Genomic DNA, 25669 nt, shown 5'->3' with positions numbered 1-25669 from the left:
CTTCTGACTGTGATAGTCGATAACTTCTAGAAACTTCTGATGGTCATGGTCATTAGTCGGACTCTTCTAGAAACTTCTGATGGTCTAATTAGACGGACTCTTCTGATGGTCATAGACACTTCTAATGGTCATAGTTGGACACTTCTGATTGTCATAGTCGGACACTTCTAGATACTTCTGATGGTCATAGTCAGACATGACTGACTCTCCTACATACAAACTCAACCCTACAAGACCACCTACACAGCTCATTGTCCGGCGAGACAGAAGCCGACCCTGGCGCCGTCTCTGAGCCGTGCTGCTGAGCGGCGCGAGCGAAACTGGAGGCCTGGTCGCTGATGAGTTGGATGAGGCGGCTGTTGACGTCGATGCAGGCTGCCATCAGGCTGTGGGCGAGGTCCTCACCCTCCCTCACTGCAACACTGGTCGTACCGCTCGCCAACCCTTCCTGCGTGGTGCATGATGGGATAGATTAAGTGGGGAGAGAGACAGAACGGGAGAGGGAAGGGTATGCCGGATATTTTCACGTTTCCATAACCCACCGAACACTGACATGGTTTACACGAGCATGTCTGCACATATGCTGACCTGGGAGACTGGAAAAATCTCCACCCTTTACCCTCCAGGTGCCGTAACCCAGATTCAAACGCCGTACCCTCAGATTGAAAGTCCAAGGCTTTAACCACTCGGCTACTGCACCCTTCAACTGATGCAGGTACTTCATCAAATGTTTGTGCATACTTAAGAAGGGGAAGAACCACCGACAGATGTCGATAGGCTCGGAAACAGTTCATAAAAGTGACTTTGATCCCTCTTCCAACTCAAATGAGTCATACAATTCTCACAAATTTGTTTCTTCTCCAGAGGGTTGATACCAGTTTCTTCAAAATGGCAATGCCATGTCAGTCTCCCACTAACAATCCTTTTCACTGTTTGACAGAGCTTGACGCACTGGAAGAAATGATGATTGAAGCAAAAAGCAATGACAAAGAGACCCTCAAAATTTTTATTTTGAAATTTCTAATCTATTTGCAGTCAACAATGAATAATTATAAACAAGAACAACATTTTCATTGTGAAATCTATTCGCTATGAATAGACAATGCACCTTATAACGAACGTCACACAAAATGAACAAGAACAAAGACAAGAAAAAAAAAAAGATAAGAAAACCAGGATAGACGAACCTTTGCTAGGCGATGATAATCGCTGAGATTCATGCGAAGAATCTCGGCAATGATGGCTTCTTTATCGGAGAGCGCCTGCGCTAACTGCTGGTCATTTCTCTGAAGACGCTCTGTTTTCACCAGCACAGGTACCAGCCGCCACAAGGTGAAGGGTCAGAGGTAACCATCAGGTCATGGTTAACCACAAGGTCACAGGTCAGTGTTAGCCACAAAGACACAGGTCAACACAAACCACAAGGTCACAGGTCAACATTAGCCACAAAGTCACGGTCAGGCGTCAAACACAGTTAACCACCAATAGGTTTACAGTTAACCCACAGTTAATCACAAAGTCACCGTCGAAGGTCAGAGTTAACCAAAAGGTCAAGGTCACATGTTTAATAACAAGCACAATGCTGAGAGGAAGGAGGAGACAGGTTAGGGAAGGACATGTATTAAAGACTGACACCATTTCACACATGCATGCACACAAACGAGTAAATCTGACACAAGCGCAGAGTGCTCTATAATTATGCGTACCAGTAATATTGTTTAACTTATAGTAATCATCTCTATACAGCTGGCTGAAAGGACATAATCAGCGTCTTCTTCAAGTAATCATGTGCCCTAGTACTCAGCACTGGTAGCGAACAAAGAACATGTGTAAATGAAAGATGACTGCACGACTGGGCAACAAAACCATAGAAACAGCTCTCTGAATACTTTCAAATGTTTAGATTGATAAATATTTTAAGCCCAAACATTCACAGAGAAAGAGAGATAAACAGACAGAGAGGAAGACTGACACCGAGCATAAACTAATTAACAATATGAATATTCCAGATGTTGTTTTGTCCATACCTCTGTGTGTGTGTGTGTGTGTGTGTGTGTGTTCATGCCAGTTCATGTGTGTGTGTGTGTGTGTGTGTGTGTGTGTGTGTGTGTGTGTGTGTGTGTGTGTGTGTGTGAGTGTGTGTGTGTGTGTGGTGAGTGTGTGTGTGTAGTGTGTGTGTGTGGTGTAAGTGTATGTGTGTCAGTATGTGTGTCAAGTGTGTGTGAACTATCACAGTTAGTGAAACGACACAATGAAAAACAACACAATGATATAAAACGGGGAGCCTTATTCCCATAATGTCTGAATCCACAGTCTTATTCCCTTCCTTATTTGGTCTGGTGAGACAGCACATGAGCTCAAGAGAAATATGTGTGTGTGTGTGTGTGTGTGTGTGTGTGTGACTGGAGCACATGAAACCTGAATTAACCTGCAATACAAATACAACACAACACGACACGACACGACACAACACAACACAGACACCAGCTGACTGACCAATGGGCGCGAACACTTGTTTGGCCTGCCCAATGCAGGGCTCCGTGACGCTGACCTGTGCATGTGTGTGTGTGTGTGTGTGCATGTGCGTGTGCTTGTGTGTGTGTCACTGGAGCTCATGAAAACAATTAACTTGCAATACAAATACAACACAACATGACACAACACAACACAATTAACACCATGACAAGACACAACACAACAAACTCTAGCTGACTGACCAATGCAGGGCTTTGTGACGCTGGCCTGGTGTGTGTGTGTGTGTGTGTGTGTGTGAGTGTGTGTGTATGTGTATGTGAGTGCGTGTCATTGGAGCGCATGAAAATCTGTATACAAACGCAACATGACACAACAACACAGGCACCAGCTGACTGACCGATGGGTGTGGAGACTTGTTGGGCCTGACCGATGCAGAGCTCCATGACACTGACCTGTGCATGTGTGTGTGTGTGTGTGTGTGTGTGTGTGTGTGTATGTGTGTGTGTGTGTGTGTGTGTGTGTGTGTGCGTGCGTGCACGCATGTCACTGGAGCGCATGAAACCTGAATTAACCTGCAAGACAAACACTACACGACACAACACAGCACCACAACACAGACTCCAGCTGACTGACCGATGGGCGTGAGCACTTGCTGGGCCTGCCCGATGCAGGGCTCCATCACGTTGACCTGGTGTGGCTGAACCAGAGATCTCTGGTCGTCTGTGGACGTGGCCATGTAGCCCAGGTTGTCCACCCTTTCCTGGCCCCTGCTAGCGGGTGCCACCACCGCTGCTGAGGCCGAGGCTGCTGAGGCTGAAGCCGGTGAGACGGCCGGTGCTTCCTCTGCTGGAGGGGGGCTGGATCTGACGGGGGAACAGGGAAAAACAAGGGAACTGTGTTTTGTGTTTTGTTGCCATTTTGTTTCTTTTCTGAGAAACACTCTGTCTTTTGAATGATGATATTGACAAGTTCACAGCTTAGTCTTTTGTGAAGGACTATGACTTTCATTTCAAACCAGGAGGCAAGATTGCACTGGCCCTTCGTGCTGCAGCCTTGGGGGCTAGTTGGCCTTTGGGAACCATCCCAACGCCAAATGTCCTAAAACCCTCTTGGCAGAGAGAGAGTGGGGATTAACTTGGGCAAGACACTCTCCACTATGAATAAACTCTAGCCCAGATTGTCGGGACAGCAGTTGCCTCCTCTGCTGTTCATAGTCGGACACAAATGATTATTATACCCCCAAAAAATAAAAAAGATAAGTTAATAATAATAATCATAATGATGGTAATGATGATGATGATGATGCTAATAATTATAATATGCACCACTTATACTGGTTAGTCATGATACTGTGTACAAATGCCACTTGCTGGTTTAGTGCCACTTACTGGTTTATTCATGATATTGTTTACAAATGCCACTTATTGGTTTAGTCATTATACTGTTTACAAATGTCACTGGTTTAGTCATTATAGTGTTTATAAAGGCCACTTGCTGGTTTAGTCATTATACTGTTTACAAATGTCACTGGTTTATTCATGATACTGTTTACAAATGCCACTTACTGGTTTAGTCATTATACTGTTTACAAATGCCACTTACTGGTTTAGTCATTATACTGTTTACAAATGTCACTGGTTTAGTCATTATACTGTTTACAAATGCCACTTACTGGTTTAGTCATGATAGTGTTTATAAAGGCCACTTGCTGGTTTAGTCATGATACTGTTTATAAAGGCCACTTGCTGGTTTAGTCATGATACTGTTTACAAATGCCACTTGCTGGTTTATTCATGATACTGTTTACAAATGTCACTTATTGGTTTAGTCATGATATTGTTTACAAATGCCACTTGCTGGTTTAGTCATGATACTGTGTACAAATACCACATACTGGTTTAGTCATGATATTGTTTACAAATGCCACTTACTGGTTTAGTCATTATACTGTTTACAAATGTCACTTGCTGGTTTAGTCATGATACTGTTTACAAATGCCACGTACTGGTTTATTCATGATATTGTTTACAAATGCCACTTACTGGTTGTCATGATACTGCGTACAAATGCCACATACTGGTTTAGTCATTATACTGTTTACAAATGTCACTTACTGGTTTATTCATGATACTGTTTACAAATGCCACTTACTGGTTTAGTCATGATACTGTTTACAAATGCCACTTATTGGTTTAGTCATTACACTGTTTACAAATGTCACTGGTTTAGTCATGATACTGTTTATAAAGGCCACTTGCTGGTTTAGTCATGATACTGTTTACAAATGCCACTTAATGGTTTAGTCATGATACTGTTTACAAATGCCACGTACTGGTTTATTCATGATATTGTTTACAAATGCCACTTACTGGTTGTCATGATACTGCGTGCAAATGCCACATACTGGTTTAGTCATGATATTGTTTACAAATGTCACTTACTGGTTTAGTCATGATACTGTTTACAAATGCCACTTACTGGTTTATTCATGATACTGTTTACAAATGCCACTTACTGGTTTAGTCATGATACTGTTTACAAATGCCACTTACTGGTTTATTCATGATACTGTTTACAAATGCCACTTACTGGTTTAGTCATTATACTGTTTACAAATGTCACTGGTTTAGTCATGATACTGTTTATAAAGGCCACTTGCTGGTTTAGTCATGATACTGTTTATAAAGGCCACTTGCTGGTTTATTCATGATACTGTTTACAAATGACACTTGCTGGTTTATTCATGATACTGTTTACAAATGTCACTTATTGGTTTAGTCATTATACTGTTTACAAATGTCACTGGTTTATTCATTATACTGTTTACAAATGCCACTTACTGGTTTAGTCATGATACTGTTTATAAAGGCCACTTGCTGGTTTAGTCATGATACTGTTTATAAAGTTAGTCATGATACTGTTTATAAAGGCCACTTGCTGGTTTAGTCATGATACTGTTTATAAAGGCCACTTGCTGGTTTAGTCATTATACTGTTTACAAATGTCACTGGTTTATTCATGATACTGTTTACAAATGCCACTTACTGGTTTAGTCATTATACTGTTTACAAATGTCACTGGTTTAGTCATTATACTGTTTACAAATGCCACTTACTGGTTTAGTCATGATACTGTTTATAAAGGCCACTTACTGGTTTAGTCATGATAGTGTTTATAAAGGCCACTTGCTGGTTTAGTCATGACACTGTTTATAAAGGCCACTTGCTGGTTTAGTCATGATACTGTTTACAAATACCACTTACTGGTTTATTCATGATACTGTTTACAAATGCCACTTACTGGTTGTCATGATACTGCGTGCAAATGCCACATACTGGTTTAGTCATGATATTGTTTACAAATGTCACTTACTGGTTTAGTCATGATACTGTTTACAAATGCCACTTACTGGTTTAGTCATGATACTGTTTACAAATGCCACTTACTGGTTTATTCATGATACTGTTTACAAATGCCACTTACTGGTTTAGTCATTATACTGTTTACAAATGTCACTGGTTTAGTCATGATACTGTTTATAAAGGCCACTTGCTGGTTTAGTCATGATACTGTTTATAAAGGCCACTTACTGGTTTAGTCATGATACTGTTTACAAATGCCACTTGCTGGTTTATTCATGATACTGTTTACAAATGTCACTTATTGGTTTAGTCATGATATTGTTTACAAATGCCACTTGCTGGTTTAGTCATGATACTGTGTACAAATACCACATACTGGTTTAGTCATGATATTGTTTACAAATGTCACTTACTGGTTTATTCATGATACTGTTTACAAATGCCACTTACTGGTTTAGTCATATTACTGTTTACAAATGTCACTGGTTTAGTCATGATACTGTTTATAAAGGCCACTTGCTGGTTTAGTCATGATACTGTTTATAAAGGCCACTTACTGGTTTAGTCATGATACTGTTTACAAATGCCACTTACTGGTTTAGTCATGATATTGTTTACAAATGCCACTTACTGGTTTAGTCATGATACTGTTTACAAATACCACTTACTGGTTTAGTCGTGATACTGTTTACAAATGCCACTTACTGGTTTAGTCATGATACTGTTTACAAATACCACTTACTGGTTTAGTCGTGATACTGTTTACAAATGCCACTTACTGGTCCGGTCATGATAACCACAACAGGATGCCACTTACTGATTCTTCAAGATGCGGTTACGAACTTGCAACATCTCGTCCTTTTCCGTGGGGCTCTCCTGCACCCGAGGCATCTTGCGAGCACTGCTCAGAGTCTTCTTGTGCTCCTCTGCTTTCTCGTTGATCAGTCGGCACCAGCTGCACCAGCACACAGCATGGGTGGCAGGGACGTAACAGTTTACTATTACCATGCTTGTGTAACATGTAATTTGTTACATGAAAATATCATGGTGATGATGTTGGAAGAGAAAATATAACCTTCATAGCAATGGGGAAATAAGAACGAAAAAAAAAAAAAAAAGAACAGTTTACTGTTTATTGTTGCTTATTGTCAAGCCGATCCCACTCTGGGCCATATCAGGACTGTCAAACTATACAAATGCTCAACCGTGCATCAACACATAACTGTTACATCTAAAGAAAAAAGAAAAAAAAAAAAAAAAATCAACAACAAAACCAACCCAGCATGGCAAACCCACGAAACACAGTTCATGACACATTATCCTAAACATTCCACTCCTTAGGGTAAACAAGACTAGGCTGTGCTGAGGACGCCAGCCCTTCCGCTTAATTCATCCTCCTCCCCCAAAGGCAAAAAAAAAAAATCATAAAAAAAGGAAAAAACAACAACAATACTTCGAAGCCAAACAAAAAATACATAAAAGGCCAAACATGCAAATAACACTGCCGAATGGACAACTAGTGCCCATTGCAGTGTTTACAATCTCACTACCTAGTCGCCAGAGGAACAGCTGGCAGCCAGGTCCCCCCCCCTTGACACATGAACCGGGTAGTCAAAGACCCACCCCCCACCCCTCCCAAACTCCCCCGCCCCCAACCACACACAAACCAATCTCTTCCCAAGATCACCACATTGTCTTCTCCTGGTCATCACACACTCACACGCTCACACACACTCTCTCTCACACACTCACACGCACACACACACACACTCTCTCTCTCTCACACACTCACACATACCCACAAACACACTCACGTTTTCCTGGCGTCTTGTGTCTGAGCCACCAGTTCATAAATCTGAGGTCCTGTGTCCGAGGTGTTGATGACGAAAAACGCTTTCTTGTCTGAAACACACAGGACAAGTATGTGTCACTCTGTACAACCCTCAAAGTGAAAAAAAGATACCGAGACTCACTGAAGCACATGATAAATGCAACCCCCACCACACACACACACACACACACACACACACCACTATTCCCACCAGTGACCACCTACCTGGCTGAGAAGTCCTGCAGTTATAAGTAGTATAAAGCATGGGGCTGTGTGTGAACCCGAAGTCATTCCCTCCGCCCAACTCACACACACACACACACAGACATACACACACCTCACCACCCCACCCACCCACACACACCAACAGCCACCTCCCAGGTCAGAAAGTTCTGCAGTTTGAACACGGGGCTGTGTGGTTTATTTGAGGTCATCAGCCCCCTCCCCACCCCACACCCTGACACATACACTAACACAAATCCTGCTCACACATACCTCCCTCTTCCCACACATTCCTCCCCACCCCCCTACACACACACACACTCACACACACACACGCACACACACACACCAACCCACTAGTGGCGACCTCCCTGGCCAGAAGGTTCTGCAGCCTGAGCACAGGGCTGTTGTGTGTACTTGAAGTCATCACACACACTCTCTCACACACACTGACAAACACCCTCTACACAACACACACCCTTCACACTCACACACACATTGCACCGACATAGCAAACATCCCATTCACACACACATCCACACACTCACACACACACACACTCACAAACACACCTACATAAGAAACACCCTTTTCACACACACACACACACCAAACACCCCCTTCACACAACACACCCACATAAAACCCCCTTCACACCCCTTCCCCCTCCACACACACACACACACACACGTGTCCACCTCTCTGGCCAGAAGGTTCTGCAGCTTGAGCACAGGGCTGTTGTGTGTACTTGAAGTAATCACACACTCTCTCACACACACACAAACACCCCCTACACAACACATACCCTTCACACACACAATTCACCCACATATCAAACATCCCCTTCACACACACATACACACACACATAAACCCTCCCTCCCCCCAAAAAAAAAACAACAACAACAAAAAAACAACAAACAAATCACACACATCCCTCCACACACACACACACACAAACCCACCAGAAGGTTCTGCAGCTTGAGCACAGGCCTGTTGTGTGTACTTGAAGTCATCACACACACTCTCTCACACACACTGACAAACACCCCCTACACAACACACCCTTCACACACACACACACACAAACACCAAACACCCCCTTCACTAACACACATCCCAAACACCCCCTTCACAAACACACACACACACACACCAACCCCTGCCCACACACACACCAAACACCCCCTTCACACAACACACCCACATAAACACTCTCTTCACACACACCCCTCCCCCTCCACACACCCACACAAACCCACCAGTGGCCACCTCCCTGGCTAGAAGGTTCTGCAGCTTAAGCACAGGCCTGTTGTGTGTACTTGAAGTCATCACACACACTCTCTCACACACACTGACAAACACCCCCTACACAACACACCCTTCACACACACACACACACACACCAAACACCCCCTTCACTCACACACAAACCAAACACCCGCTTCACAAACACACACACACACACACCAACCCCTGCCCACACACACACCAAACACCCCCTTCACACAACACACCCACATAAACACTCTCTTCACACACACCCCTCCCCCTCCACACACCCACACAAACCCACCAGTGGCCACCTCCCTGGCTAGAAGGTTCTGCAGCTTGAGCACAGGGCTGTGGGAGTACTTGAAGTCATTGCCGATGGACTGGAGGTTGGTGGACTGGCACTTGAGCACCAGCTTGTCGTCCACACGTTGCAGCAGCACCAGAATGTCCTCCAGGAGCACCACCTGAAGGTCGATCAGCCGGTGCGACCGGAACCGCCACACCAAGGGGCCCTCAAACACCAGCTTGTGCTGCGTCAGGTCCAGGTTCTGTGTGGGAAGGGAGGGGTACCAGGTTCGATTCTTTGAGTTTCGGTTTGGGGTTGTTGTTATTTTTTCTTCTTCTTCGAGGTCTATAAAAGGTATCTCTCTCTATATATCTAATTATTCTTTGATCAACAGGTTGAGATGAGCTGTCACACCATCTCTCTCTCTCTCTCCTCTCCTCTCTCTCTATATATATACGTATCTATCTAAATATATATACATATATATATCTTTGATCAACAGGTAAGAGGGGAACCATCATATCATCTCTTTCTCTCTCTCTGTGCATCCCCTTCCTTCCACCCTCCCACCCCCCTACACACACACACACACATACCCCCACACCCTCAGACCTTGATGTCTTTGAGGGCTGGGATGCCAGTAACCACACCCACTGCCCCCCTCTACTCCCCCATCCCCCAACCCCGGCCACACACACACACCCATCTCAAGGCCTGACTAAACGTGTTGGGCTACGCCGCTGGTCAGGCATCTGCTTGGCAGATGTGGTGTAGCGTATATGGATTTGTCTGAGAGCAGTGACGCCTCCTTGAGCTACTGAAACTGAAACACACCCATCCCCCCCAACCTTGATGTCTATGAGGGCAGGGCTGCCAGTAACCACACCCACTGCCCCCCTCTACTCCCCCACCCCCTGCCACACACACACACACCCATCCCCCAAAACCTTGATGTCCATGAGGGGGTGCTGGTGGAAGCATTGATGACGTGCGTCTCCAGTTTTTAACAGCATCTCCTTCAAATCCTAATCCTCCCCCATACCCACCCCTAACCACACCCACTGCACCCCTCCTCAACCCCCCACGCCACAACACCCACACACACATACACATACCCATCCCCCCAAACCTTGATGTCCATGAAGGCGTGGTCGGCAGAAGCATGGATGGCATGTTGTGTCTCCAATTTTTTTTCTGCATCTTCTTCCTCCCCACCCATCCTCATATACACCCCCCACCACACCTAGTGCCCCCCCTCCTCTCCAACCCACACCCCTACACACACACACACCTGGTGCCCTCCCTCCTCTCCAACCCACACCCCTACACACACACACACCTGGTGCCCGCCCCTCCTCTCCAACCCCCACCCCTGCACACACACACACACCTGGTGCCCCCCCCCCCCTCCTCTCCAACCCGCACCCCTACACACACACACACACCTGGTGCCCCCCCTCCTCTCCAACCCACATCCCTACACACACACACACACACCTAGTGCCCTCCCTCCTCTCCAACCACACTCCTACACACACACACACACCTGGTGCCCCCCCCTCCTCTCCAGCCCACATCCCTACACACACACACACACCTGGTGCCCCCCCCTCCTCTCCAGCCCACATCCCTACACCCACACACACACCTGGTGCCCCCCTCCTCTCCAACCCACATCCCTACACACACACACACACACCTGGTGCCCCCCTCCTCTCCAACCCACATCCCTACACACACACACACACACCTGGTGCCCCCCCTCCTCTCCAACCCACACCCCTACACACACACACACACCTGGTGCCCCCCCCCCTCCTCTCCAACTCACACCCCTACACACACACACACACCTGGTGCCCCCCCTCCTCTCCAACCCACACCCCTACACACACACACACACCTGGTGCCCCCCCCTCCTCTCCAACCCACACCCCTACACACACACACACACCTGGTGCCCCCCCTCCTCTCCAACCCACACCCCTACACACACACACACCTGGTGCCCCCCCCTCCTCTCCAACCCACACCCCTACACACACACACACCTGGTGCCCCCCCTCCTCTCCAACCCACACCCCTACACACACACACACCTGGTGCCCCCCCCTCCTCTCCAACCCACACCCCTACACACACACACACCTGGTGCCCCCCCTCCTCTCCAACCCACACCCCTACACACACACACACACCTGGTGCCCCCCCCCTCCTCTCCAACCCACACCCCTACACACACACACACACCTGGTGCCCCTCCCCCCCTCCTCTCCAACCCACACCCCTACACACACACACACACCTGGTGCCCCCCCTCCTCTCCAACCCACACCCCTACACACACACCTGGTGCCCCCCCTCCTCTCCAACCCACACCCCTACACACACACACCTGGTGCCCCCCTCCTCTCCAACCCACACCCCTACACACACACACACACCTGGTGCCCCCCCTCCTCTCCAACCCACACCCCTACACACACACACACCTGGTGCCCCCCCTCCTCTCCAACCCACACCCCTACACACACACACACATCTGGTGCCCCCCTCCTCTCCAACCACACCCCTACACACACACACACACACCTGGTGCCCCCCTCCTCTCCAACCATACCCCTACACACACACACACCTGGTGCCCCCCCCCTCCTCTCCAACCCACACCCCTACACACACACACACACACCTGGTGCCCCCCTCCTCTCCAACCACACCCCTACACACACACACACACACCTGGTGCCCCCCTCCTCTCCAACCACACCCCTACACACACACACACACCTGGTGCCCCCCCCCCTCCTCTCCAACCCACACCCCTACACACACACACACACACACCTGGTGCCCCCCTACTCTTCAACCCACACCCCTACACACACACACACACCTGGTTCCCCCCCTACTCTTCAACCCACACCCCTACACACACACCTGGTGCCCCCCCCCTCCTCCAACCCCCCCTACCCCACCCACACACACACACCTGGTGCCCCCCTCCTCTCCAACCCACACCCCTACACACACACACACACAGGAAAGAATACAGCAAATACACAACACAGGAAAGCACTGACCATGTTACGAATCAGCGCCCATTACTTACAAATCGAACAGGGAAGATATAAAAAAATACACCGAAAGAGCAAAGACTGTTTGATACTTGTAACAGTTTAGAAGATGAGATTCACCTTTTAGACAATTGTGTAAAGTACAATACTTACAGACACAGATTCCTAATCGATATATGTCGTCCAAATGCAAAGCCTAGTGAAGTGATCCTTATAACAGAAATAAAGCCAAGGCTGGCGAAATTTGTTCATGAATGTTTCTCTTCTTAATATGCTCATGTTTATGTTTCATTGTGTCTTATAAACTTTAAGGTTTTATGACAATAAAAAGTATTCTATTCTATTCTATTCACACACACACACACACCTGTCCCCCCCCAAACCTTGATGTCCATTACAAAAGCACCGATGGAGCGTGTCTCCAGTTTCTTCTGCATATCCTCCCTCCCCACCCTCCCACCATACCCCACCACCGTCTCACCACACCCATGAAATCCCCACCCCACAACACCCCTCATTCAGCAATGGGTAGCATTGTGACTCTCACACACACACACACTCTCTCTCTCTCTCTCTCTCACATACACACACAGCTCTTGGAGTGTTTGAGGAGGTTTTCAACACATCCCCCCCACCCCCGCGCAAACCTTGATATCTATGAGGGCAGGGCAGGCGGAAGCGTCAATGGCACGTGTCGTGTCTCCAATTTTTTCTGCATCTTCTTCCTCCCAAACCCTCCCCCATACTCACCCACCATCCCAAATGCATGAATGGTACCCACCCAACAAATCCCCTCCAGACACACACACACACACACATGCACACACACACACACACACATCCCCCACAAACCTTGATATCCATGAGGGCAGGGTTGGCGGAGGCGTCGATGGCGCGCGTCTCCAGCTTCTTCTGCATCTCCTTAAGCTTGTGGTGGTTCTGGCACTCCCTGACCGCCTGGTTCACATAGGCCAGGATGTACTTGCTGCACGTCAGGGCCTTCTCCAGGTTCTTGCAGTCTTGGGATGACGCTGAAACACACGCACACACACAGCGTGTTGTGTTGTGTTGTGTTGTGTTGTAATTGTATTGAGCTCTTTTGTAGTCTTGTAGTCACACACACACACACACACACACAAACACACACACACTCACAGCTCTTGGAGTGCTTCAGGAGGTTATCAATCAGCAAAGGGTACTTGGTCAGCCGCTGCATCTGACAGGGGACGTGATCCTTCAGCTCCAGCTTTCGACACAGCTTGTCCGCCTCCGTCTCCTGTAACAACGAGCAGCAGCATCATCACTTCCTTGTTGTCATAATAATAATAACGATGATGATAACAATAATGATGATGACAAGAGCAACAACATTATCAGCAGCAGCAGCGCTACCACCAACAATAATATTGATCATGAAGATGATAATAACAATAATGATGATGATGACGATGATGACAACAACAACAATAACAACAACAACAACAATAATAACAATGACAACAATATCAGCAGCAGCAGCACCACCACTGCCACCATCAACAATAATAATAATAATGATAATATTGATGAGGATAATGATAATAATAATAATAATAATAATAATAATAATAACAACATTAACAGCAGCAGCATCAGTACCTTCACCACCACTACCAACAACAATATTAATAATGATCAGGATGATAACTGAATAACAATAATAAAACCACCACCACCACCACTACCAACAACAACAATAATAAGGATGATGATTATTAGAATAATAATAACAATAACAACAGCAGCAGCATCAGCATCAGCAGCACCAGCACCAACAATAACAATAATGAGGAGGAGGATAAAGATAACAACAACAACAACAATAATAATAATAATAATAATAATACAATAATAATAATAATAATAATAATAACAATAGTAACAATAATAATAACAGGAACAAAAACAACAATAATAATGACACTGATGATTATTATAATGATAATACTAATAATAATCATGATATAATAACAACAGCAAAAAAAACAAAACAATAATAATAACAATAACTACAACAAAAATCACCACCACCATCATTAGACTACCACTCAAGGTCACTAGCAGAAGGGGAGAGAAAAAAACACTGGCAAAGTATGGGATGCCAACCAGCGCTCTCCGACGCTCTCGATTCCTAGGAGGAAGTGTTAAAAACCCCTTGGCCAACTCTCCAACAACAACAACAACAACAAAAACAAAAAAAACCACTACCGACTGTCATACTAACAGCCAGAAACTGTGAGAGACACTTGGCCAACTCTCCAACAACAACAACAAAACAACGACACACGAATGACTGTCATACTCACAGCCAGAAACTGCGACAGACACTTGGCCAACTCTCCAACAACAACAACAACACACGACTGACTGTCATACTCACAGCCAGAAACTGCGACAGACACTTGGCCAACTCTCCAACAACAACAACAACACAACAACAACACACGACCGACTGTCATACTCACAGCCAGAAACTGCGACAGACACTTGGCCAACTCTCCAACAACAACAACAACAAAACAACAACACACGACTGACTGTCATACTAACAGCCAGAAACTGCGACAGACACTTGGCCAACTCTCCAACAACAACAACAAAACTAGAACACACGACTGACTGTCATACTCACAGCCAGAAACTGCGACAGACACTTGGCCAACTCTCCAACAACAACAACAACACACGACTGACTGTCATACTCACAGCCAGAAACTGCGACAGACACTTGGCCAACTCTCCAACAACAACAACAACAACAACAACAAAACAACAACACATGACTGACTGTCATACTCACAGCCAGAAACTGCGACAGACGCTTGGCCAACTCTCCAACAACAACAACAAAACAACAACAAACGACTGACTGTCATACTCACAGCCAGAAACTGCGACAGACACTTGGCCAACTCTCCAACAACAACAACAAAACAACAACACACGACCGACCGTCATACTCACAGCCAGAAACTGCGACAGACACTTGGCCAACTCTCCAACAACAACAAAACAACGACACACGACCGACCGTCATACTCACAGCCAGAAACTGCGACAGACACTTGGCCAACTCTCCAACAACAACAACAACAAAACAATAACACACGACCAACTGTCATACTCACAGCCAGAAACTGCGACAGACGCTGGTCCTTTCGGCGGTAGTGCTTCAGACGCTCCAGGGCAAAGGACTGGTTGCGGCAGTACTCTGCACACGCTTTCCGGAAACGGTCCCCGTTGGGGCCATCAAACTGCAACAGGTCAAGGTGAAGGTTAATTACAGGTCCTGGTGAAGGTTAATTCAAGGTCAAGGAGAAGGTTAATTCAAGGTCAAGGTCAAGCCAAGGCAGGCAAAGTCTGGTCTGTTCAGTTCAGTTTAAATCAATTTAGTTTCGTTACTCAAGCAGGTGTCATTGCGTTCGGGTGAATCCATATATGATACACCACCAAACAGCTGACCCAGCAGCAATATCCAATGTGCTTAGTCAGGCTTTGCAGGGGGGAAAAAAGGAACAAAATATAAACAAACAAACAAACAAACAAATAAATAACAATAATAATTATAAAAAGACCAGGTCAAGACCTGACTAAGTCAAGGTCAAGTAATGGTTAATTCAGGTCAAGTCAAGTCAAACGAAGTGTACTCTTTTTTTTTTTGCTTTCTTTTTTAATTTTTCATCTCACATGATACATTACTTCAAACAGTCATCATCATCGACAGAAAAATAAATATGAATAAACAGACAAATAAATAAAAGAAACACAAGTGTTCTCACTATCCTCTGCACCTCCTTTCAGTACACCCCTCCACACACAACCACACTCGCTCACTTGCTCTCTCTCAAACATGTGCACTGTGAAACAATAGAACACATGAAAAATATACCAAAAAGACCATAACAAAAACACAATGAAAACAAACTATCAAGAAACCCGAAAAACTGTAAAAAAAAAAAAAAGAAAAAAAAAAAAAAAAAAAAGTGTCAATAAATTCACACACACAGTTTGTCAGCCTTTGTACATCCTCAACTCTCTCTCTCACATATATACAAGTTCGCACACACACTTAGTACACCCCTTTTTACCTCTATTCCTTCACTCCTATCCATCTCTTCACAAACACACACTCACTAATGCCCACACACCTACACACATTTACATACACAGACACACACACACACACAATGTCTAATAACACTAAATGTGGATAGACATTAAATGAAGTTGAACACACATACATACCGGTACTAACATCCACACCTTCACACACACATTACTCCATAAGCATACCTTTCGCTGAGGTGTTTTTGTTGTTGTTTTTTTTTGTTCGTTTGTTTTTTACCCTTTGTTGTGGTGTCTATAATTATAAACCTTTCATTTACGGTTTTCATAACAAATATGATTCTGATGATTCTGATTCACACACACACACATTTTACACATACACACACTCACACACACGCTAACACCCCCTGAACACACACACACTAACACACACACATATATGGATACAAAAGACAACGCAAGCACCCACCCTATCCAACAGAATGTCGCCAACATCACCAACGACAGGGTTCTGACTCCGTCTGTCCTTCATGGCTTGGTTCATGGACGCTGCAACACACATCACATTGATCATCACTTCATTATCGTCATTATTAGAGTGTGTGGAGGAAAGGGGGTAGAGGAGGTGCAGGGTAATGTGTGTGTGTGTGTGTGTGTGTGTGTGTGTGTTGGAGCTCATGTACGTTTATATGTATTTGACAGTGCTTTCACATCTGTGAAACTGCGTGTTTGGTGCATATCTGTTATGCATGTGTGGGTGTATGTGTGAATGTGTGTCTTCATGTTTTGCATTTATTTGCTTATTTATCATCATTGTTGTCTTATTTATTTATTCATTTATTTATTATTATTATTATTATTATTATTTTATTATTATTTTCATTACAACTACCTTTTTTTATATCATAATTATTATTTATTTATTTATTTATGTAAGCTTATCTATCTATCTATATATATATATATATATATTATTTTTTTTTTTTTTCCCTCAAGGCCTGACTAAGCGCGTTGGGATACGCTGCTGGTCAGGCATCTGCTTGGCAGATGTGGTGTAGCGTATATGGATTTGTCTGAACGCAGTGACGCCTCCTTGAGCTACTGAAACTGAAACTGAAACTATCGTCATTATTAGGGAGTGTGTGCATACCCACTTCTGTCTGATTTTCGTGGAGGTTCTCCAGCTATTTCCAGAGAGAGACATGTGTGCATGCTCGCCTTCGCTTCCTTTTTATCCAGGTCACCGAAGGGCTAAAATTTTGTCGTGGAAATCGCTGTTCCAAGGAACATTTGAACATTTTCGGTGACTATTTTTTGCAAGTTTACAAGGTATATTTGGTTTTATAATTACACCCATTATTTGCTTTAGTCTTCTATGTTTACTTTGAGCATGATTTTTGTCATATATATGCCATTACATATTCAAACTGATCCATTTATAAACTCTGCCAAAAGTTGTCTGAACAAAAGGCAGTGCACTGCATACTCAGTTAGTTGTGGGCTGCCCATGTCGTCATATGACCTACTTCTCACACTCAGCGCATGTAAAAGAACCCATTGCAACGAAAGGGTTGTCCCTGGCAAAATTGTGTAGAAAAATTCAATATCAAAAGGAAAATGAAATACACTTGCAAGGAAAAAGATATATATAAAAAAATGAATATAAATGAATACATAAATAAACAAATAAATAAAAGGGCTGCAGCCTCACTGTACCGACGCACTGTCCCTGGGAAGAGCAGCAGGAATTTCACACAGAGAGATCTGCTGTGACAAAAGAATAACACAGTACAATACAATGTAACGCAATGCAGTACAACACAGTTTCAGTTTCAGTTTCACTTTCTCAAGGAGGCGTCACTGCGTTCGGACAAATCCATACACGCTACACCACATCTGTTGAGCAGATGCCTGACCAGCAGCATAACCCAACGCGCTTAGTCAGGCCTTGAGTGCATGCTTACATATTTGTGTACCTATGAAAGTGGATTTCATTTTACGTAATTTCGCCAGAGGACAACACTCTCGTTGCCATGGGTTCTTTTTCAGTGCGCCAAGTGCGTGCTGCACACGGGACCTCGGTTTATCGTCTCATCCGAAAGACTAGACGCTCAGTTTGATTTTCCAGTCAAACTTAGGAGAAAGGGCGAGGGCGGGATTCGAACCCACACCCTCACAGACTCTCTGTATTGGCAGCTGAGCGTCTTAACCATTCTGCCACCTTCCTCCAGTACAACACAGTACAATACAACACAACACTACCGACTCACCATGAAGAGCGATGATTTCGTCCATGTTGGGAAAGAGAGCACGGGCCAGATCTGGCATGATTCCACTCTCAGCCAGCATGGGTCGGTTGAAGAGCAGATCCAACACCTTCAGGTTCCGCAGGTGGGCTTTCTCCGTGTGGAACAGCTCTGGTGACCACACAGGCAAAACACCCCATTGCTGATTACAGTCCAGGTAACTGATTCATTGATGCTGATTACACAGTCCAGTTTGTTAATTTGTTGATGCTGGTTACAGTCCAGGCAATTAATAATAATAATAATAATGGACAATTACATAGCTCATTTCTCCAGAAGTACTGCTCAAAGTGCTTTACGTTTCGTCCCCCACTCCCTGACTCCCCTATCAATAACCCCCCGCCCGACATCCCCGTCCCCGTCAATACATGGAAGCATGTTCCAGAATACACTCACACAACTGAACATTGGAAACCACCCACCCACCCATGACGCCCTCCAGAAAACGCGTCACTGCAACACGTATTCAGGCACGTGCTTACACACTAATGCACGGATACTCGCTAGCACCCCGCCACACATACATGGCATACAGCTTTTCCACAAGCATGCATTTCAAACCTGGTCAACACCAAGACCAGCAAAAAAAAAAAAAATCAACAAAAATTTTAAAAAAAAGTAATTAATTCATTGATGCTGATTATAGTTCAGGTAACCTGTTGATGGTGACAATAGTCCTGTCATTGGTGCTGATTACAGTCCAGTTATTAAATCACTGATGATGACTGTTAGTTGACTCTATATTGCTGTACAGATGTGCTGTACCTGTGTGTGTGTGTGTGTGTGTGTGTGTGTGTGTGTGTGTGTGTGTGTAAATCATGTGTACTGTGTTCATTCAAAACAAAACATTAACGTCATGACAGCACTGCTGACGTCAGAATCAATACATTCCTAACATGGTACAGAATCAACAAACGGAATGACTTCATGTGATGCTGTATGACAAACACACTAACGCAAAGATGGAATTCAGTAAGAACAACAAAAACAACAACAACATGAGTAAATGAATGATATGGATACCTATACAGCGCCTATCCTCGGTCGGAGACCAAGTTCTAAGCGCTTTACAAACTCAGGGTCATAGCCACAGCAAGGCTGCCTACCTGGGTAGAGCTGACTGACGGCTACCACTGCAACAAAGAGCAAAACAACAGCAAAACAAAGACAGGCTCACCGTTGATGACCTCCTGCCGTTTCTTCTCCTTCGACTTGAGGCGCCCCACCTCGTCGCCAAGCACCTGCTTCAAGGGAGGCAACTCCTCCACCTCCAGATCCGAATCATGGTGCTGCATCCTGGCAGACAGTGATTCGTTGACGTGTTCCGAGGAGTGGCTGGGGCTTTCTCCACTGCTGTTTAAAAAAAAACAAGAGAGGCAAGGCCTTCAAGACTCACTTGTGACTGAGAGTAAAACACACAAGCTTTTTATGTATTGAGCATAATTTCAAAATGTAATGTTTAAGATGAGAAAGATCAGTTTAAAGCAAATTAACTCCCCTAGCATTAATTACAGAGTAATTTCTCTTCTTTACTGTCTGCACCAAAACATTTGCAAAATAAATAAAACTTCCATGCTTAGCAAAAGAAGTTCCTGTTTGAACAAAAAATGATAATAATGACTGCTCTAGTTGTTGGGCCAGTATATCAGATCAAAGTGTCAAGTTTAGAGAATACAAAAAATATAAATATAACAGTAAATGCAGTTTGCATATAATTAGGCTTCATTCTTTATTTTTTGTGTGCCCATCCCAGAGGTGCAATATTGTTTTAAACAAGATGACTGGAAAGAACTGAATTTTTCCTATTTTTATGCCAAATTTGGTGTCAACTGACAAAGTATTTGCAGAGAAAATGTCAATGTTAAAGTTTACCACGGACACACAGACACACGGACACACACACAGACAACCGAACACCGGGTTAAAACACAGACTCACTTTGTTTACACAAGTGAGTCAAAAAAGGGTTAAGGTTAACTCATTCCAGATGACTAGTTCTCCCCCTTGCTTTTGCCTACAGACCACCCATTTGTTAGGGTTAGGACAAACATCACAAAAAATACAAAACATAAAGTAACTGAATAAAACTCACTGACCCACTGACCCCTCTCCTCACGTCGTGTGAACACCCACCCCCCTCCCTCTTCACTGCTCTCAGAAGCTGAGTCACTATCAGTAACTTCTTGCTGGTAGCTTTCTTCACTGCAGATACTTTATTCAACATCTTCATCATCCTCGTCGATGTCGAAACCTTCAGTATGAAGCATTTTAATCACTTCAGGAGCGGTAAAAGCCGCTATCATGATCTAACTTGCTCCAAAAATTTTCACTTGTATTGCCTGTGATGCCAATTCAATACGTATGCAGATCAGCTTGTTGTGTGGGGTCCTGAACTCGCTGGCTCGCTGTGGAGTGTGTTGTTATGAAATCTCATGAAGAAACTTTCTATTCAACTCTTGACACATTCGCAATGCCCAGTGTAGCTGTGATTGTTATGCTACCCGATGAGGAAAACATGGAAAAATTTTTAATTGTCGAAACCGCTATAGCGTTCCGTCGTCCAGAACGTCACCTTACTTCAGGAATGCTATAGCGTTCCATTGTCTGGAGTGAGTTAACCCTTTCACAGCCAATTCAAGGGGAGGGTGGGGAGGAGAGGGGGTGGTGGGTGGGGGGAGGGGGTGCTGTCGTTGAAGGAACTTGGTGGCAGTCTCCACTCTGGGCGTGGAGGTGAGAGGGGGATAGGGGGCTGAGACCCTCACTCAGTCTAGCTCCATGACGGACCTGTGATTGTCGTCAACTAGGGGGCTTACAAGGTGGTGTTCCAAGTATGTTAAATCAGAACAGGCACAACTGAACACCACCAAAGTGACTCAGCAGCAGTGCAGGGTCTCCTCTGGTGTGTGGCCTCCTGACGACCTACCACAGACAGTTCCCTGAGGAGTGCTGGTGCTGGGACGGAGACAGATGAACCTAGGAGTGGCTGTGATTGGGGTAGGGGTATTTGGAATGAGCAGCATGGGAGAAATGCATGATGGGATTAAAAAAAAAAAAAAAAAAAAAAAAAAAACAGAAGAGGAAAGAAAAGAAGAAACAGGAACAAGAATGAAGGGGGATGAGGGGTGGGCGGGCCAGGGGGAGGGGGGGGGAGATAAGAGGAACTTACCGATTGGACAAACTGGATGCGGACGAACTGCCCGACTGTATGCTGATGGCATGGAACATGTCCTCTCGATCCACGTCACTGCCCAACACACACACACACACACACCATCAGAAACACGATTACACTGATTTCTTCTTCTTCTTCCCATCCCATTTATTTTATTTCATTTTATTTATTTATTTATTTATTTATTTTTTCTTTGTTTTATTTCATTTTTTATTTAAAAAAAAAAATTATTATTATTTTTTGTTATTTTTTACTTTATTTATTTTATTTTATTTATTTATTTATTTAATTTATCTATTTTTTAAATTGATCTTTTTTTTTTTTAAGGCCTGACTAAGCGCGTTGGGTTATGCTGCTGGTCAGGCATCTACTTGGCAGATGTGGTGTAGCAGCGTATATGGATTTGACCGAACGCAGTGACGCCTCCTTGAGCTACTGATACTGATACACTTCCCTATCACATGACAAACATCAACTTGCTGATGACCCTATCCAGGTTGATGCATGCTGGGTTTTTTCGTGTTTCCATAACCCATCGAACACCAACATGGATAACAGGATCTTTAAATATGCATATTTGATCTTCTGTGTGCATAATTATACATGAAGGTGGCTCAGGCACTGTCAGGGTCTGCACATATGTTGACCTGGGAGACTGGAAAAATCTCCGCCCTTTATCCTGATTCGAATCTGGGACTGTCAGATTGAAAGTCCAATGCTTTAACCACTCGGCTATTGCACGTGTTGAAGTCCATTTACTTGATCATTGTGTCAAATGATCACATCAAGAAAACATTTCTTAAAGGAAGTAAGACCTATGGACACAGATCGTTTTCTTTTCAATCGCCAAAGACGTGGAACAAGCTCCCTGATAACCTCCGTCATTCTGATTCCCTCGCATCTTTTAAATCTCGTCTCAAAACTCACCTTTTCCCTCAGCAGTAAGTTCAATTGTGGCAGGTCCACTTCCTCTGCGTTAGCTGTGCTTGACTATGTTAACTACATGCATGTATATGAATGTGTATTGTGTGCGCGTGCGTTTATGTAAGTTTGTGCCTGCCTATGTGTGCGTATGTGTTAGGGTAGCTGCTAGATACACATGTATTGTTAAAATGTATGTACGCAGTGTGTGTGTGTGTGTGTGTGTGTGTGTGTGTGTGTGTGTAGTCATATTTTGGGTGTGTGTATGTAACATAGATGTAATGTTTTATGTTAACAAAGCGTTTTTGTAAAGCACCTAGAGCAGATTTCTGGATAGTGTGCTATATAAGTATCCATTATTATTGTTATTATTGAAGGATATTCAAAAAATCTAACAGCACAGCTATTAATCCCAGTAAGCTGACGCTAACTGATGATGTACAGATATCCACAAACAAGATTGTGGAAATTTGTTTATGAATGCAGTGCCAACAGTATGCATTTACTCTCTTTGTTGTTTCTTATAAACCTTAAGGTTTCATGACAATAACAGCTGTTTTATTCCATTCTATTCACCCTGTCACACTCACCAAACATAACTGTGTTATCAGCCGTAGTTGCTCTCTTTTTCTCCGCATAGGCGGATAGTAGTTTGCACAGGACAGGAATGTCAGACCCCTGCCGGAGTCTGCACTAGTTGGGTCACGGTTAAGTATGTGTAATTAAACTGTTTATTACTTACTAATGTATGATGGTCAGACGTTTCCAACTATGCCCAACTTAGAGTAGAAGAGGCACCAGCTGTCCTGACTACTTGGGCTGAAAATTTCCATGACTCTAAAGATTCTTGCTGATCAGTGATTTCTGTATTCTTTGAACCATGTCTTGATGCTGTGCATGGTAACAACACTACAATGTGACCTTGACCTTTCACCTGATACTGACCTTTTGGCTCTTCTGGCTGGCCGCTCCGATTTCTGTGTAAAACACACACACACACACACACACACACACACACAACCAGGAACTATCAGTCAAATACATACAGTAATTCAATAAGATTAAGGCAGATACATTATCAAACAGGATAAAACTGAACGCTTTTATAACTAAGTTCAGCAAAGATGTTAGGTGCATATGTGGAGAACATATATCTAGCAACCATATAATATTCGAATGTCAGAATCGAAAATGTTTTTTACCAGACTTCACCAAAAGTTCCTTTGAATGTGTTATTAACAATTCCAATATGTTATTTGCTGTTGCAGAAGGTTTGCTGCGTAGTCCAATAGGACATTTGTTATAGTTGTTTGATGTTGGCGTTTATAACGTTTCCATTTTCCCTAGCTTTGTCTCTCCCTATTCACCCTCCACATAATACACACACTTTTACCCCCACCCCCCTCCCACAACCCCTACCCCCACGTTTTTCTTTTTTTTTTTTTTCGTCTAATATCACTTCAAGTGGAAAGACGTTAAACTGAAGACGAACGAACACACACACACACACACACAGACCCCAATATATAGAGTGACCAATTATTACTGAGAGAAGAGAATGGTATGGTGAATGAAAGACACTATAAAAAAAAATTTTTTTAAATGGGAAGACTGTACAGAATGAAAACTATTGAAGTATGAAATAACAAAAAGAAGAAATAGAAGAAGAAGAAGAGAAGAGGAAGAAGAAGAAGAAAGAGAAAAAAGAAGATCTACAATGATAATCATGATGATGATGATGATGGTAGGAAAGAAAAAAATCATTTCAATTCATTCAGAATACATTGTATTCTTCAAACAATTCAAAAGCCTGAGACACAACAGCAGAAAAAAAAAGAAAAAAAAGAAAAAAGAAATCAGGTGCAAAACTCAGAACTTTTCTCAAGGATCGAGATATAAGTAAAGGCCTATTCTTATCTTTGCTAATCTATTTCCACAACAAGAAATACATAAATTTAGGCACACACACACAAAAATAAAAAAAAAAAAACATCCATAAGAGCACAAATATATATATGCAGACACATTCACACAGATAAACACATACACAAACGCACACGACATACATACACAGACACACGCACACAAACACAAGGGAGTTCAACATGCTCACACGCACACATATGCATACACACGCACGCACACACACACACACACACAAACACTCAAAAGAACCAAACAAAAAAACACAAACAAAAGAAACATCAACACTCACATCTCCCTTTCCCTTCCAACTTTCTGAGCGATTGAGGTCAGTACTGCCTTTTCTGAAAAGCAAAAAGACCAACCAGAAATGAAATACAATACAATAAAATAAAATTGAATCAAACAAAAATAATGCGTTGTGCAATGCTGCAGTCTTTGTTTCTGTGCGTTCACACCCACCCACCGACACAAACATAATGTAAACACCCACCCACAAAAATACACCTGCATAAACACCCACAAATCCTCCCACACACACACACTCATGCACAAACACACTCATGTATATACACAACTACCCACCAACGTACACCAACATAAACACCACCCACAAAAATACACTACATAAACACCAACAAATCCTCCTGTACAAACTCACAACACAACACCTATATACACAACCACCCACCAACACACACACACACACACAC

The 25669-nt window shown here is 43.9% G+C and overlaps 1 protein-coding gene across 1 annotated transcript in view; it reads right to left on the bottom strand.

Moving 5' to 3' along the window:
* The window catches only part of LOC143291395 (rho guanine nucleotide exchange factor 11-like), a 105134-nt gene that overhangs the window by 15617 nt on the left and 63848 nt on the right, over nt 1–25669 (bottom strand). Inside the window, exons 21-35 of the mRNA XM_076601235.1 lie at nt 25249–25300; nt 23979–24010; nt 22107–22184; nt 20118–20293; nt 18905–19051; nt 17104–17183; nt 15695–15820; nt 13683–13803; nt 13380–13558; nt 9466–9712; nt 7652–7739; nt 6655–6792; nt 3109–3338; nt 1188–1297; nt 244–448 (exon numbers count right to left, since the gene is read on the bottom strand). Of these exons, the coding sequence (XP_076457350.1) occupies nt 244–448; nt 1188–1297; nt 3109–3338; nt 6655–6792; nt 7652–7739; nt 9466–9712; nt 13380–13558; nt 13683–13803; nt 15695–15820; nt 17104–17183; nt 18905–19051; nt 20118–20293; nt 22107–22184; nt 23979–24010; nt 25249–25300 (2009 nt within the window). The remainder of the gene's footprint in view (nt 1–243; nt 449–1187; nt 1298–3108; nt 3339–6654; nt 6793–7651; nt 7740–9465; nt 9713–13379; nt 13559–13682; nt 13804–15694; nt 15821–17103; nt 17184–18904; nt 19052–20117; nt 20294–22106; nt 22185–23978; nt 24011–25248; nt 25301–25669) is intronic.

Source organism: Babylonia areolata, chromosome 17 (genome assembly GCF_041734735.1).
Source record: "Babylonia areolata isolate BAREFJ2019XMU chromosome 17, ASM4173473v1, whole genome shotgun sequence".
In the NCBI taxonomy this organism is placed as follows: Eukaryota; Metazoa; Mollusca; class Gastropoda; order Neogastropoda; family Buccinidae; genus Babylonia; species Babylonia areolata.
The sequence above is the reverse complement of the archived record's forward strand: the minus strand, read 5'-3'. Positions and strand labels throughout refer to the sequence as shown.